Source organism: Hypanus sabinus, chromosome 12 (assembly GCF_030144855.1).
Source record: "Hypanus sabinus isolate sHypSab1 chromosome 12, sHypSab1.hap1, whole genome shotgun sequence".
NCBI classification, from domain to species: Eukaryota; Metazoa; Chordata; class Chondrichthyes; order Myliobatiformes; family Dasyatidae; genus Hypanus; species Hypanus sabinus.
The window spans coordinates 66,829,843-66,843,283 of NC_082717.1; the positions used below are offsets into that span (position 1 = coordinate 66,829,843).

Genomic DNA, 13,441 nt, shown 5'->3' on the forward strand with positions numbered 1-13,441 from the left:
TTTTGTGTCCTCAAAATTATTCATGGCCTTAAATATGGAATGAATATAAAACTTGAACAGAGGGTCTGGAATGGTTTGAATGCCTCTGATACAGGGGTTCAACGTAAAACGTTGAAGATCCCTTCTCCCCCTCCCCCCGCCCCCACCAGGATGCTGCTCAACCTGCGGATCATTGGCTGTGATGGGCAGAATCAAACGTACGGACCAATGGTGGCCTAATAGGGATCTAACTGGCAAGTATTGCTTTGGTGCACAACTTTGCTCCATCTGAGGGCTGAATAGGTTTATGAAAGGGAGGCTTTAGCAGAATATAGTGGTTGGATCGGGTTGGTCAGTCTTGCCATTGCAAGAAAAAATCTTTTTTTTTCTACTTCTGAGTCAAACTTTGATACCTTGGGTTTTATTTTTAACCATTGAAATTGACTCTAATAATTTTAAACTAGCCTTGGTTTATCCTTTCCTCTTTTAAGTTATAGCTGTTTCAAAATGTTATTACTTTTGCTATGTTTATTCCATACAATAACTTGCACTACTTCTTAACACAGCATTAGCATTGCACCCTAAAGAGCCTTGCTGACATCCTGTGGGTTGCATGTCTTCAGTCTGTTACCCCTGCTTGTGCTCTTCTGTGCTGTGGAGTAGCGTCCTCATGACTTGTCCCGTCCATGAACTGTCGGACTCTGTGATGGACCACAGTGATGCCAGCTGAAGCTCTGCAAACTGAGTTTGGTCTTATCCAGTTCTGAAGTTGCACTGCCTTGTCACAGGACCTGCTTTCCAGGACACCGAGATGCCCCTTGTCTGTCACCATGTTAGATTCACTCCGTAAGCTGAAGGAAGTGCCAGAGCAGCACCTCTTTCTCTTGCTGCAACGAGTATCCCCAAACTCCAGATTCCTCAACACGTGGAGCCAGCAGGCTCTCCTGCAGTTATACTAACAAACATCCCAAAGAAATAAGTTCGCCCCCGCTGACACTAACCTGGAAAGCATTTCATGCCCAGCAGCTCATTAATTACAAGCCCTTGTTTACCACTGGTCAACAATGTGAACATAGCTATGTGCCAACTACTGTAGAGTGCAACTTAACCCTTGACAAACATCACTGAACAAAGTTGTGAAAGCTACTAATAAATCCAGTGAAGTATTAGAAAGCAATACAATTAGAGTGGAGAACTCACTACCACAACAGTCTTGATGCAGATAACCTGGACAGCAACCTGCAATGTTCATTCTTTCTGTCTCTGCAGACTGTATCTGACGTGCTGTGTATCTCTAGCATTTTGTTTCTTCAGAATTACAGTCCACAATTATTTTTTGTCAGTTCTCAATCTACATCTTCTGATGTTTGTTCAAGCAGAACTTTAGCAACAAGCTGGAAGAAATGGTGCAGTGGCTGCACGAGGTGGCGGAGACCACGGACAACTGGATCCCACCGCAGCCCGAGTTGGAGAGCATAAAGTTCTCTCTAGGTGTGTGTATGGTAAGTGTGTCCTTAATGGTTGAAAGCTAGTTTCCTAAACTTTGCCTTAAATTAATACTTGTGTCTTGCGCGGTTCAGTTTGTTTTCACTAGGCATAGATATTGGAGTAGTCCTTTGTGTCTGCTCCACTATTCAACACATCCTCCTGATCATCATCCTCCTCTGTTCCTTTGTAATAAATCAGTCTATCGCCTTGAATGTATTTACTGTATTGGCCTTTACTGTCTCTCCACCTCTCGGTGAAGACATTTCTTCTTACTTTAGTTCAGAGAGGTATGTCCCATATTCTGAGGCTGTGATACCTATTGTTGGATTGTCCAACCATCAGAAATATTCTCACTACATCTACTCTATTTGCATTTCATAGATTTTTTTTTAAGCTATACGCCCCCTTGTATTACTCTTTGATATGCTGGACAAACTGATGTTTGTCATACATCAGTCCCACCATCCAAGGACTGGTCTTGCAAACTTCCATTGCATTTTCTCCAAGCAATAATGTAAGCAGAGCAAGGTGTCAAAATTCCAGATGGGATGTTGCTAAGGCACTGCAAGGGCTGGAAAACATGGGTGCAAATCCCCTTGTAATGAAGAGCACTGTGTGCTGTCAGTAGATGGGGTACAAGCGCTGATTATTTGCAGCTTTTCTTGCCAATTTTGTGTCATAGTCATTAAGTGAAACAGCACAGAAATGGGTCCTTCATGCTAACCTTCCCCACCTGCCCCTGCGATCTACACAAACCCTATTTGCCCACACTAGGCCTGTATCCTGTGCATTGCCTATTAAGTGTACGCCTGAGCATCTCTGAAACATAAGAGATGGAATCTGATTCCAGTGCCTGCTCTGAGAGCAAGTTCCAGATAAAAACCACCTTCTCTGTGTGTGTCTAAAACAAAGACGATCCCATTAAATCCCTCCTCAAGCTTGTGTCTTGTTGTGGGTGCCCCTACAATGGTTATAAGATTCTTTCCACACATTTGTACGTCTGTCAAGCTGCTACTCGGCACAGAAGGGCCGAGATGGCCTGTTTCTGTGCTGTAATTGGTATATGGTTATACTCGATTTCCTTTGCATCAAGGATAATGAGCCTATGGTTTGTCTTCAGTTAATAGTATCTCCAGAAAGCCATGATGCCAGAGACCTTTTTAATTTTATTTAATATATACCTTAAATAAGTACCAGAACTTAATTTTTAAAAAAGCAAAGTAAGTAACAGTTAGTCGATTGCCACCTACCCCAATGAGTTCAGAATCCAGGTCAGTAATCCCTTTGAAATGACTATGCTAGCATTACTTGCTACTGGCATGAATGGTTCCTGGGTGTCAGTTTCTCTGAGGAACTATCCTGGGCCCACCATATTGATGTAATTACAAAGGAGGTACAACCGTGGCTATATTTAATTAGAAGTTTAAGGAGAATTGGTATGTCAGCAAAGACACTTGCACATTTCTGCAGATGTACTGTGAAGCGCATTCTCACTGTCTGGTGTGGAGGGGCCGCTGCACAGGCTCGGGAAAAAGCTGCAGAAAGTTGCAAGCTCCGCCAGATCCATCACGGGCAAGAGCCTCCCCAACATCGAGGACACCTTCAAAAGTCATTGCCACAAAACAGTGGCATCCATCATTAAGAATCCCCTTCACCTATGCTCTCTTCTCATTGCTTCCATTAAGGGGGAGGTACAGGAGCCTAAAGAAACACACACTGTTTCAGGAATAGCTTCTTCCTCTGAATGGACAATGAACACTACCTCACTATTTTCCCTCTTTTAATTTGATATTTTTCATATGTACGCTTAACTGTAATGTATATTTTTACTACCATGTTTTGCAATGTCTTGCTGTTGCAAAACAACGCATTTCATAGCATATGCCAGTGACATTAAACTTAGTTCTGATACTGGTGTAAAATGGAATAGAAGTGTACCTGGTCCCCGAGTTCTGTGTATCTGGGCACACCTGGCAATCTGTATATATTTCTGCCATTAAAATTGGGGATAGCTGCAAGGCAGCAGAAAATCATTAAAACATTATAAGCCATAGGGGGTTTGGGTACAGAGGATGGGAGAATTAAAGGGGATGGCAGGTGGTTGGAGATATTCACTTTGGATCCAGAGTCTGTAAAGATTCAGACAGGCCGGAATAAGCATTGCCAAGGGAACAGATTTGAATTGCTTCAGAGTGATAAGTTCATATGCTGCCTTTTGTTAGGTCATAATTTTGAGTTTCTTGTCTATGCTGTTTCAGAATGTATGTTTTTGGGGTTTTCTATTTGCAGGCTTTTAAGAATGATATTAATGATCACAGAGAGCTGACCGATTCCGTGTTAAACTCTGGAGAAATTCTGCTCAAGTCAGTGATTGATACCACCCCAGGTACAATTATGAGTATATTATTTATTGCTTTGCCTTTAACTGCATCCTGTATTCACGAAACAATCACTTGTATTTGACTTCTATCAAATGTGTTGGTTACTGTTCTCTCTTGGGGAAATGCAAATTACTTTTATCACTCTCGTTACTGCGGTAGCCCATTGGTTCAAATTGTGTAAAGGGCAGGCAAGGCTGATCAACATCTTTGGCCTATACTGCCATTTAAAGCAGTTTATTTTGTAAACCTATTTAAGAACTAACTATCTCCAGAGCTGATAGACTCCAGGACTCCAGACTACCCATGGAACGAGTGCAGCAACTGGAAACTCCATTGCCTCAGAAAACATGGCTGCCAGGCAGGACTGCAGGTAAAACTGAAGGACAGGACCCCAAGGCCCCTCTCCTCCCTGCCATCCTCCTGGCTAAGGTACAATCTCTGGAAAATAAAACTGAAGACCTCGGAGCAGGATTGCCGTACCAGAGGGAGGGAGACTGTTGTATACTCTTCGATATGAAGAGTAATGGGCTAAAAATTCTATATCTGAATGCACGAAGTGTCAGAAATGAGGCGGATGAGCTTGAAGCTCAGGTGCAAATGGGTAACTATGATGATGTTGGGATAACGGAGACATGGCTGCAGGAAGATCAGACCTGGGAAATTAATGTACAAGGGTATACGTGCTATCGTAGGGACAGAAATGTGGGCAGAGGGGGTGGGGTGCCCTGTTGGTGAGGAATGAGATTCAGTCCTTTGCAAGGGGGGACATAGGGTCAGGAGAAGTAGAGTCTGTGTGGATAGAACTGAGGAACAGTAAGGGCAAAAGGACCCTAATGGGTGTTGTCTACAGGCCACCAAACAGTAGCATGGATATTGGGTGCAAGTTGAATAGGGAGTTAACATTGGCATGTGGCAAAGGTAATGTCACAGTAGTTATGGGGGATTTCAACATGCCGGTGAACTGGGAGAATCAGGTTTGTGCTGGACCACAGGATAGGGAGTTTGTAGAGTGCCTACAGGATGCATTCTTGGAATAGCTTGTACAAGAGCCGACTAGGGACAAGACTATTCTGGATTTAGTGTTATGTAATGAACAGGATTTGATAAGCGATCTTGCAGTAAAGGAGCCATTAGGAGGTAGTGATCATAATATGATAAGTTTTTATCTGCAATTTGAGAAGGATAAGGGCAGCTCGGAGGTGTCAGTGTTGCAGTGGAACAGGGGAAACTATGGAGCCATGAGGGAGGAGCTGGCCAAAGTTAACTGGACGGATATCCTAGCAGAAAAGACAGTTGAACAGCAATGACAGATATTCTTGGGAATAATGCACAAGGTGCGAAATCTGTTCATCCGCCAGAGAAGGAAATTCAAAGGGGGGGGAAGGGGCCACAGTGGTTGACAAAGGAAGTCAGAGATTGCATAGCATTTTATTAAAAAAAAAAGGAAGTATGACAGAGCTAAGGTGAGTGGGAGGACAGATGATTGGGAAGTTTTTAAGGAACAACAGAACTTAATTAAAAAGGCAATACGGGGAGAAAAAATGAGGTACGAATGCAAGCTAGCCAGGAATGTAAAGGAAGATAGCAAAAGCATTTTTTAGGTATGTGAAGAGAAAGAAATGTTGGGCCCTTGAAGAATGAATTGGGTGAAATTGTTATGGGAAACAGGGAAATGGCAGAAGAATCTAATGAGTACTTTAGATCTGTTTTCACTAAGGAAGACACAAGCAATCTCCCAGATGTATGGATGGGCCAAGGACATAGGGTATCAGAGGAAATGAAACAGATTGACATTAGGAAGGAAACGGTGATGAGTAGACTGTTGGGACTGAAGGCTGACAAATCTCCAGGTCCAGATGGTCTGCATCCTATGGTACTAAAGGAGGTGGCCCTGGAAAATGCAGATGCATTGGTAATAATTTTCCAATGTTCCTTAGATTCAGGATCAGTTCCTGAGGATTAGAGAATGGCTAATGTTATCCCACTTTTTAAGAAAGGAGGGAGGGAGAAAACAGAGAACTATCGACCTGTCCGCCTGACATCGGTAGTGGGGAAAATGCTAGAGTCCATTATTAAGGATGAAATAGTGGCATATCTGAATAGCAGTGAAGGATTGGGCTGAGCCAGCATGGATTTACCAAGGGTAATTCATGCTTGTCTAATCTGTTGGAGTTTTTCGAGGATGTAATCAGGAAGTTAGATGGGGGAGATCCAGTGGATGTAGTGTACCTCGATTTTCAGAAGGCATTTGATAAGGTCCCACATAGGAGATTGGTGGGTAAAATCAAAGCTCAGGGCATCAGGGGGAAGACATTGACATGGATAGAAAACTGGTTGGCAGATAGAAAGCAAAGGGTAGCGGTGAATGGGTGTTTCTCGGAATGGCAGGTGGTGACTAGTGGGGTGCCACAGGGCTCGGTATTGGGACCACAGCTGTTTAGAGTTTACGTCAACGATTTAGATGAAGGCATTGAGAATAACATCAGCAAATTTGCTGATGATACTAAGCTGGGTGGCAATGTGATGTGATGAGGATATTAGGAGAATTCAGGGTGACTTGGATAGGCTGGGTGAGTGGGCAGATATTTGGCAGATGACGTTTAATGTGAATAAGTGTGAGGTTATCCACTTTGGGAGTAAGAACAGGAAGGCAGATTATTATCTGAATGGTGTAGAGTTAGGTAAGGGAGAAATACAAAGAGATCTAGGAGTCCTTGTTCATCGGTTACTGAAGCTGAATGAGCAAGTGCAGCAGGCAGTGAAGAAGGCTAATGGTATGTTGGCCTTTATTACAAAGGGAATTGAGTACAAGAGCAAGGAAATCCTCTTGCATTTGTACAGAGCCTTGGTGAGACCACATCTGGAGTATTGTGTACAGTTTTGGTCTCCAGGGTTAAGGAAGGACATCCTGGCTGTAGAGGAAGTGCAGCGTAGATTCACGAGGTTAATTCCTGGGATGTCTGGACTGTCTTACGCAGAGAGGTTAGAGGGACTGGGCCTGTACACGCTGGAATTAAGGAGATTGAGAGGGGATCTGATTGAAACATATAAGATTATTAAGAGATTGGACAAGATAGAGGCAGGAAATGTTCCAGATTCTGGGAGAGTCCAGTACCAGAGGGCATGGTTTGAGAATAAGGGGTAGGTCATTTAGGACAGAGTTAAGGAAAAACTTCTTCTCCCAGAGAGTTGTGGGGGTCTGGAATGCAATGCCTCTGAAGGCAGTGGAGGCCAATTCTCTGGATGCTTTCAAGAAGGAGCTAGATAGGTATCTTATGGATAGGGGAATCAAGGGATATGGGGATAAGGCAGGAACCGGGTATTGATAGTAGATGATCAGCCATGATCTCAAAATGGCGGTGCAGGCTCGAAGGGCCGAATGGTCTACTTCTGCACCTATTGTCTATTGATATGTTTCACCTCCAACACGCTGGACTCAGCGCTGTGGTCTGAGGGCTTCACCTTACTGAGCTTGGACTGGATAAAGGCAGATCCGGTGAGGTTTACTTCACGATTAACTAACTCATCTTGGTGAACAACGGTGGCAGTACTGTCTCAGTCCTGCTCTCCTGACCTGGATGTCTGGCAGTCAAGTGTCTTCCATTCTGTCTGCCGAGAGTTCCTCTGTCATCCTGGTCGCAGTGTATATCCCACCCCTGGCAAATGTCCAGCGGGCACTGGACTTGCTGAGCAGTCTCATCAGACAAGGCGTCCCAGTGCCTTCCTGATCATTGTTGGGGGAATAAACCAGGTTAGCTTGTCTATGAAAATTTGCCACCCGTAGAATCAGAGGAGCTGACAATTGATCACTGTTACGCCACAGTCAAAAATGCCTACCATGCTGTCCCACACCTCGGGCAAATGCAATTGCCTGGCTGTACTTTTGGACAACAGTGATTGTGGATTGCAGAGCTTTGGCCAAGGGAGGCAGAGGAGTATTTGCAGGTGGACTGGACAATGTTCATGAATTCATCTTTGGATCTGAGTAAATGTGCCATGGTAGATGAGTGTCTGCCTTCAAGAACGTACCAAGTTTTCCCAAACTAGAAACCCTGAATGAACCAGGTGTCTCAGTTGCTAAGGGCTTAATCTGTGGTATTCAAGGCCACTGATTCGCAGACGTACAAGAAGTCCAGGTACAACCTACGGGAAGTCATTGTGAGAGTGGAAAGGCAATTCCATGTGAAATTAGATGCATTCGACGCACTGCGGTTGTGGCAGGGTTTGCATGCCATTACTTTTAAAGTGAAACCTAACAGTATAAATGGCTCTGATTTGGTCAAAGCATTTTGTACATGCTTTGAAAGGGAGACTAACATTACACCTGTGTGAACCCTGTGGCAACCCTGTGCCCATTGTCTTGGAGGCAAACATCAGAACTCTCGCAAGGCTTTGGCCCACAATGGTGGACCTGGCCGACTACTGAAACCCTGTGCTGGAGTGTTCAGCTGCTGTGCTCTGTGGTTCCCACCTGCTTTAAAATGACCCGTATAGTCATACTGATACCTAAAAAGAGTGGGATGAGCTGTTTCAATGACTAATAACCAGTCACACTCGCATCTATTGTGATGAAGTACTTTGAAAGTTTGGTTCTGGCTAGAATTAAATTGTGCCTGAGCAAGGACCTGGATCCACTGCAATTTGCCTCTGGCCACACCAGGTAAGCAGTGGACACGATCTCAATAGCTGTCCACTCTGCTTTGGGGCATCTAAACAATAACAAAACGTGTCAAACTGTTTATCAACACCACTATCCCTGCAGTATTAATCACTATACTTGTAAACCTGAACGTCTACCTCCCTCTGTACTGGATCCTCACTTTCCTCACTGGGAGGCCTTTGGAGGTAGGGGCACCAACAAAAGGCAACTAAAATGCTATATGAAAGAAAAAGATTAAACGTGAGGGCAAACTAGCCAATAATATAAAGCAGGATACCAAAAGTTTTTTCAGTTATATAAAGAGTAAAAGGGAGGTGAGAGTTCATATTGGACCACTGGAAAATGGTGCTGGTGAGGTAGTGATAGGGGACAAAGAAATGGCAAAGATCAACTGAATAAATATTTTGTTTTAGTCTCTATTGTGGAAGGCACTAGCTGTATGCCAGAGATTGGTGAATGTCAGGCAAGCAGGAGTGAGTGCCATTGCTATTACAAAGGGAACAGTGCGAGGCAAACGGAAAGGTCTTAAGGTGGATGAGTCACCTGGACCAGATGGACTACACCCCAGAGTCCTGATGGAGGTTGCTGAAGAGATAACAGATGCATTGGTCATGATCTTTCACAAAGCACTTGATTCTGGCGTGGTCCTGGAGGACTAGAAATTTACAAGTATCGCTCTACTCTTTTAAGAAGGGAGGAAGACAAGAGGGGAAATTATAGGCCACTTAGCCTAACCTCAATGGCTGGGGAAGTGTTGGAGTCCATTATAAAGGACGAGGTTTCGGGTTACTTGGAGACGAATGACAAAAATAAGTCAAAGTCAGCATGGTTTCTGTAAAGGGGAAATCTTGCCTGACAAATCTGTTGGAATTCTTCAAAGTAGTAACAAGCAAGGTGGCCAAAGGAGAGACCGTGGATATCATTTACTTGGATTTTCAGAAGTCGTTTGAAAAGGTGCCACACATGAGGCTGTTTAACAAGATAAAATCCTATGGTGTTACAGAAAAGATACTGGCATGGATAGAGGAATGGCTGACGGACAGGGATCAGCGAGTGGGAATAAGGGTTGCCTTTTCTGGCAGGCTGTCAGTGACTAGTGGTGTTCTTCGGGTCAAGTATTGGGACAGCTACTTTTCACATTGTTAGTCTGTAATTTAGATAGCAGAATTGATGGCTTTGTGTCAACATTTATGGATTATACGAAGATAGGTGGAGGGTTAGGTAGTGCTGAAGAAGCAATGTGATTGCAGGACTTGGACAAATTGGGAGAATGGGCAAAAAAGTGGCAGATGGAATACAGTGTTGGGAAATGTATGATGCATTTTTGGTAATAGGACAAAATAGTGCAAACCATTATTTAAATGGGGAGAAAATTCAAGCATCAGAAGTGCAGAGGGACTTGGGAGTCCTTGTTGCAAGACTCTCAGAAGGTTAATTTACACATTGAATTTGTGGTAAAGAAAGCAAATACAATGTTGACATTAATTTCAAGGGGAATAAAATAGAAAAACGAGGAGATAATAGTGAACCTTATAAGACACTAGACAATACTTCCAGTGCGGCCTGACAACAGTTTTGGGCCACTTATCTAAGAAGGGATGTATTGTCATTGGAGAGAGTCCCGAGGAGGTTCACGAAGATGATTCCAGGAATTAAGGAGTTGACGTTTGAGGAGTGTTTGGCAGCTTTGGACCTGTGTTCACTGGAATTTAGAAGAAAGCATGGGGATCCCTTTGAAACCTACCAAATGTTGAAAGGATTGGCTATGATGGATGTGGAGAGGATGTTTCCTATGGTGGGGAGTATCCAGAACTAGAGGGCACAGCTTCAAAATTGAGGGGTGACTTTTTAGAACAGAAATAAGGATTTTTTTTTAGCTAAAGAGTAATGAACAGTGGAATGCTGTGCCACACAGTGTGGTGGAGACCAAGACTGTGGATATATTTAAAACGGAGGTTGATAAATTGGTTGGGGCATTGAGGGATGTGGTGAGAGGGCAGGTTGAGTGGGAAAGGGGATCAGCCATTAGAAATGGTAGAATGGACTCGATGGGCTGAATGGCCTGATTCTGCTCCTGTGTCTTACAGTCCTTATTGATAGTCTACACAAGTGCGCCTCGAGGATGCTGGCTTAGCCCACTTCTCTACTCTGTCCACATGCTAAACACAGACCATAAGATACAAGAGCAGAAATCGGCCATTAGGCCCAGTGAGTCTGCTCTGCCATTTAGTCATGGCTGATTTATTTTCCTCCGATCCAATTCTCCTGCTTTCTCCCTGTTATATTTGATGTTCTCACTACTCAAAAACATATTAACCTTCACTTTGTTTGTGGTAATGAATTCCACCAGTTCTACTCTCTGGTTTAAAAAAATTGGTCTAAAGGGTTTTTTTTAAGCTGTGACTTCTGGTCGTAGACTTCCGTAGCCAATCCTAGCAAATAATATAAAAGAGAATAACAATTCTAGGCCTTTCAATATTTGTTACATTTCAGTGCAATATTTTCCCCTTCATTTTTCTTAACTGCAGGTACAGGCCCAGACCATCAAATGTCCCTCATATGTACTCCTTTCATTCCTGGATTAATTCTCATAAACCTCCTCTGGACCCTCTCCAATGCCAGCACATCTTTTCTTAGACATGGGGCCCTAATACTGCTCCTAATACTCCCAATAGGGTCTAACCAATACCTCAACATAACATCCTTGCATTTAAATTCTAGTCCTCTTGAAATGAATGCTAACATTATATTTTCATCTTTACTATAACTCAAACTGCTAGTTAACTTTTAGGGAATTCTTCACTAGGATTCCCAAGTCTCTTTGCTTAGAAAGTAGTCTACACTTTTATTCCTTCTACAAAAGTACGTGACCATACACTTCCCAAAACTGTATTGCACCTGTCACTTCCTTCCCCATTTCCATAACGAGAACATCCGCAGATGCTGGGAATCCAAGCAACGCACAAAATGCTGGAGGAATTCAGCAGGCCAGGCAGCATGCAGGAAAAGAGTACAGATGTTTCAGGCCGAAGCATCGACTGTACCCTTTTCCTAGATGCTGCCTAACCTGCTGAGTTCCTCCAGCATTTCTGTGTGTTGCTCCCATTCCCCTCATCTGTCCAAGTGCTTCTGCAGAATCTCTGCTTCCTTAACATGACCTACCCCTACACCTATCCTCACTTCTGTCATCCAGATCATTAACATATACGTGAAAAGTAGTGGACCCAACACCAGCCCTTGTGGAACAACATAGCCGAACAGAAAGGGCCCTGTTTATTCCCACACTCTGCCCTCTTCCCTCGGGATCAACAAAGTATGTCTGTTTGTCTATCAGTCAGCCAATCTGCCTGTGCTAGTATATTTCCTGTAATACTGTTAAGCAGTCTTATGTGGTGCCCTGTCAAAGGCTACTGAAAAATCTAAGTAAGCAACATCCACTGACTCTGTCAATTCTGCCTGTCATTTCCACAGAGAATTCCAACAGCAAGATTTCCCCTTAACTTGTAGATTTTATCATGTGCCTCTAAGTACCCTGAAATCTCATCCTTTATAATGGACTGCAATACCTTGCCAACCACTAAAGTCAGGCTGACTGGTCTCTATAGTTCTGACTTTTACTCCTTCGCTTCTTAAAGTATGGTCCAAAATCTTCTCTCCCCTCTCTTCTACACTTTGTACATCTGAAAAATACTGATGGTATCTTCTTTTATATAATTGGCTAGCTTGCCTTCTTATTTCATCTTTTCTTATTGCACTTTTGGTTGCCTTCTGTTGGTCTTTAAAAGTTGCAATAATTCTTCAGCTTGCCATTAATTTTTGCTTTATTGTGTGCCCTCTCTTTTGCTTTTATGCTATCATTGACTTCCCTTGTCCACCACGGTTGCCTCATGCTCCCTTTTAGAATTCTTCTGAATTTCTCCCAGAAACCTCAGCCATTGCTGTTTTACCATCATCCCTGCTAGTGTCCCCTTCATTGTTCAGCTACTCTCTTGGACATCTGTAGTTCCCTTTACTACTCTTTTATACCAATACATCAACTTTTACCTTCTCTCTCAAGCTGCTAGGTGAATTCTATTGCAGCTCAAATGCCATCTATCGATTTGCAGATGACACTACTGTTGATTAGAATCTCAGATGGCGACAAGGAGTAGTAAAGGAGTGAGATAGATCGGCTGGTTGAGTGGTGTTGCAGCAACAAACTGGCACTCAATATCAGCAAGACCAAGGAATTGATTTTGAACTCCAGGAAGAGAAACTCAGAAGAACGGACACCATCTACATTGACGGGACAGCGGTAGAAAGGGCAAGCAGCTTTAAGATTCCTTAAACATCTTGAAGGATATGTCCTGGATCGTAACACATTGATGCAATCAAGGAGGCATCAATGTCTTCTACTATGTCTTCTAATCCTAATGTCTCCTACTTCATTAGGAGTTGAGATTTGGTATGTCACCAAATACTTGTGCAAATTTCTGTCCATGTATGGTTGCAAATGTGCCTGGTATAGAGCCTAAAGTGTACAGGAGCAAAGAGGCTGCAGAGAGCTGTAGACTCAGCCAGCTCCATCATGGATACACCTCTCCCCACCATCAAAGACTTCGTCAAGAGGCAGTGCTTCAAGAAAGCAGCATCTTTCATTAAGAACCCTTATCATCTGTGATATACCTTCTCATCACTGACATCAGGGAAGGAGGAAAAGGAACCTGAAGACCCAAACTCAAATGGCTTCTTCCCCTCTGCCATCCGATTTCTGAATGGCCTATAAGTAGTAGTACCTCATTATTCCTTTTTTGTACAATTTATTTTGTAATTTAGAGCAATTTATGTATTTGCACTACTGCTGCGACAAAGCAGTGCATTTCAAGTGTGAGAGAATCTGCAGATGCTGGAAATCCAGAGCAACACACACAAAATGCTGGAGGAACTCAGCAGG

At 43.4% G+C, this 13,441-nt stretch overlaps 1 protein-coding gene across 3 annotated transcripts in view; it reads left to right on the forward strand.

The window, feature by feature from the left end:
• Positions 1–13,441, forward strand: part of cep68 (centrosomal protein 68) — a 52,149-nt gene that overhangs the window by 23,767 nt on the left and 14,941 nt on the right. For all 3 annotated transcript variants that reach the window (XM_059986157.1, XM_059986159.1, XM_059986158.1), the window contains exons 3-4: positions 1,359–1,481; positions 3,757–3,853. In XM_059986157.1, the coding sequence (XP_059842140.1) occupies positions 1,359–1,481; positions 3,757–3,853 (220 nt within the window). The remainder of the gene's footprint in view (positions 1–1,358; positions 1,482–3,756; positions 3,854–13,441) is intronic.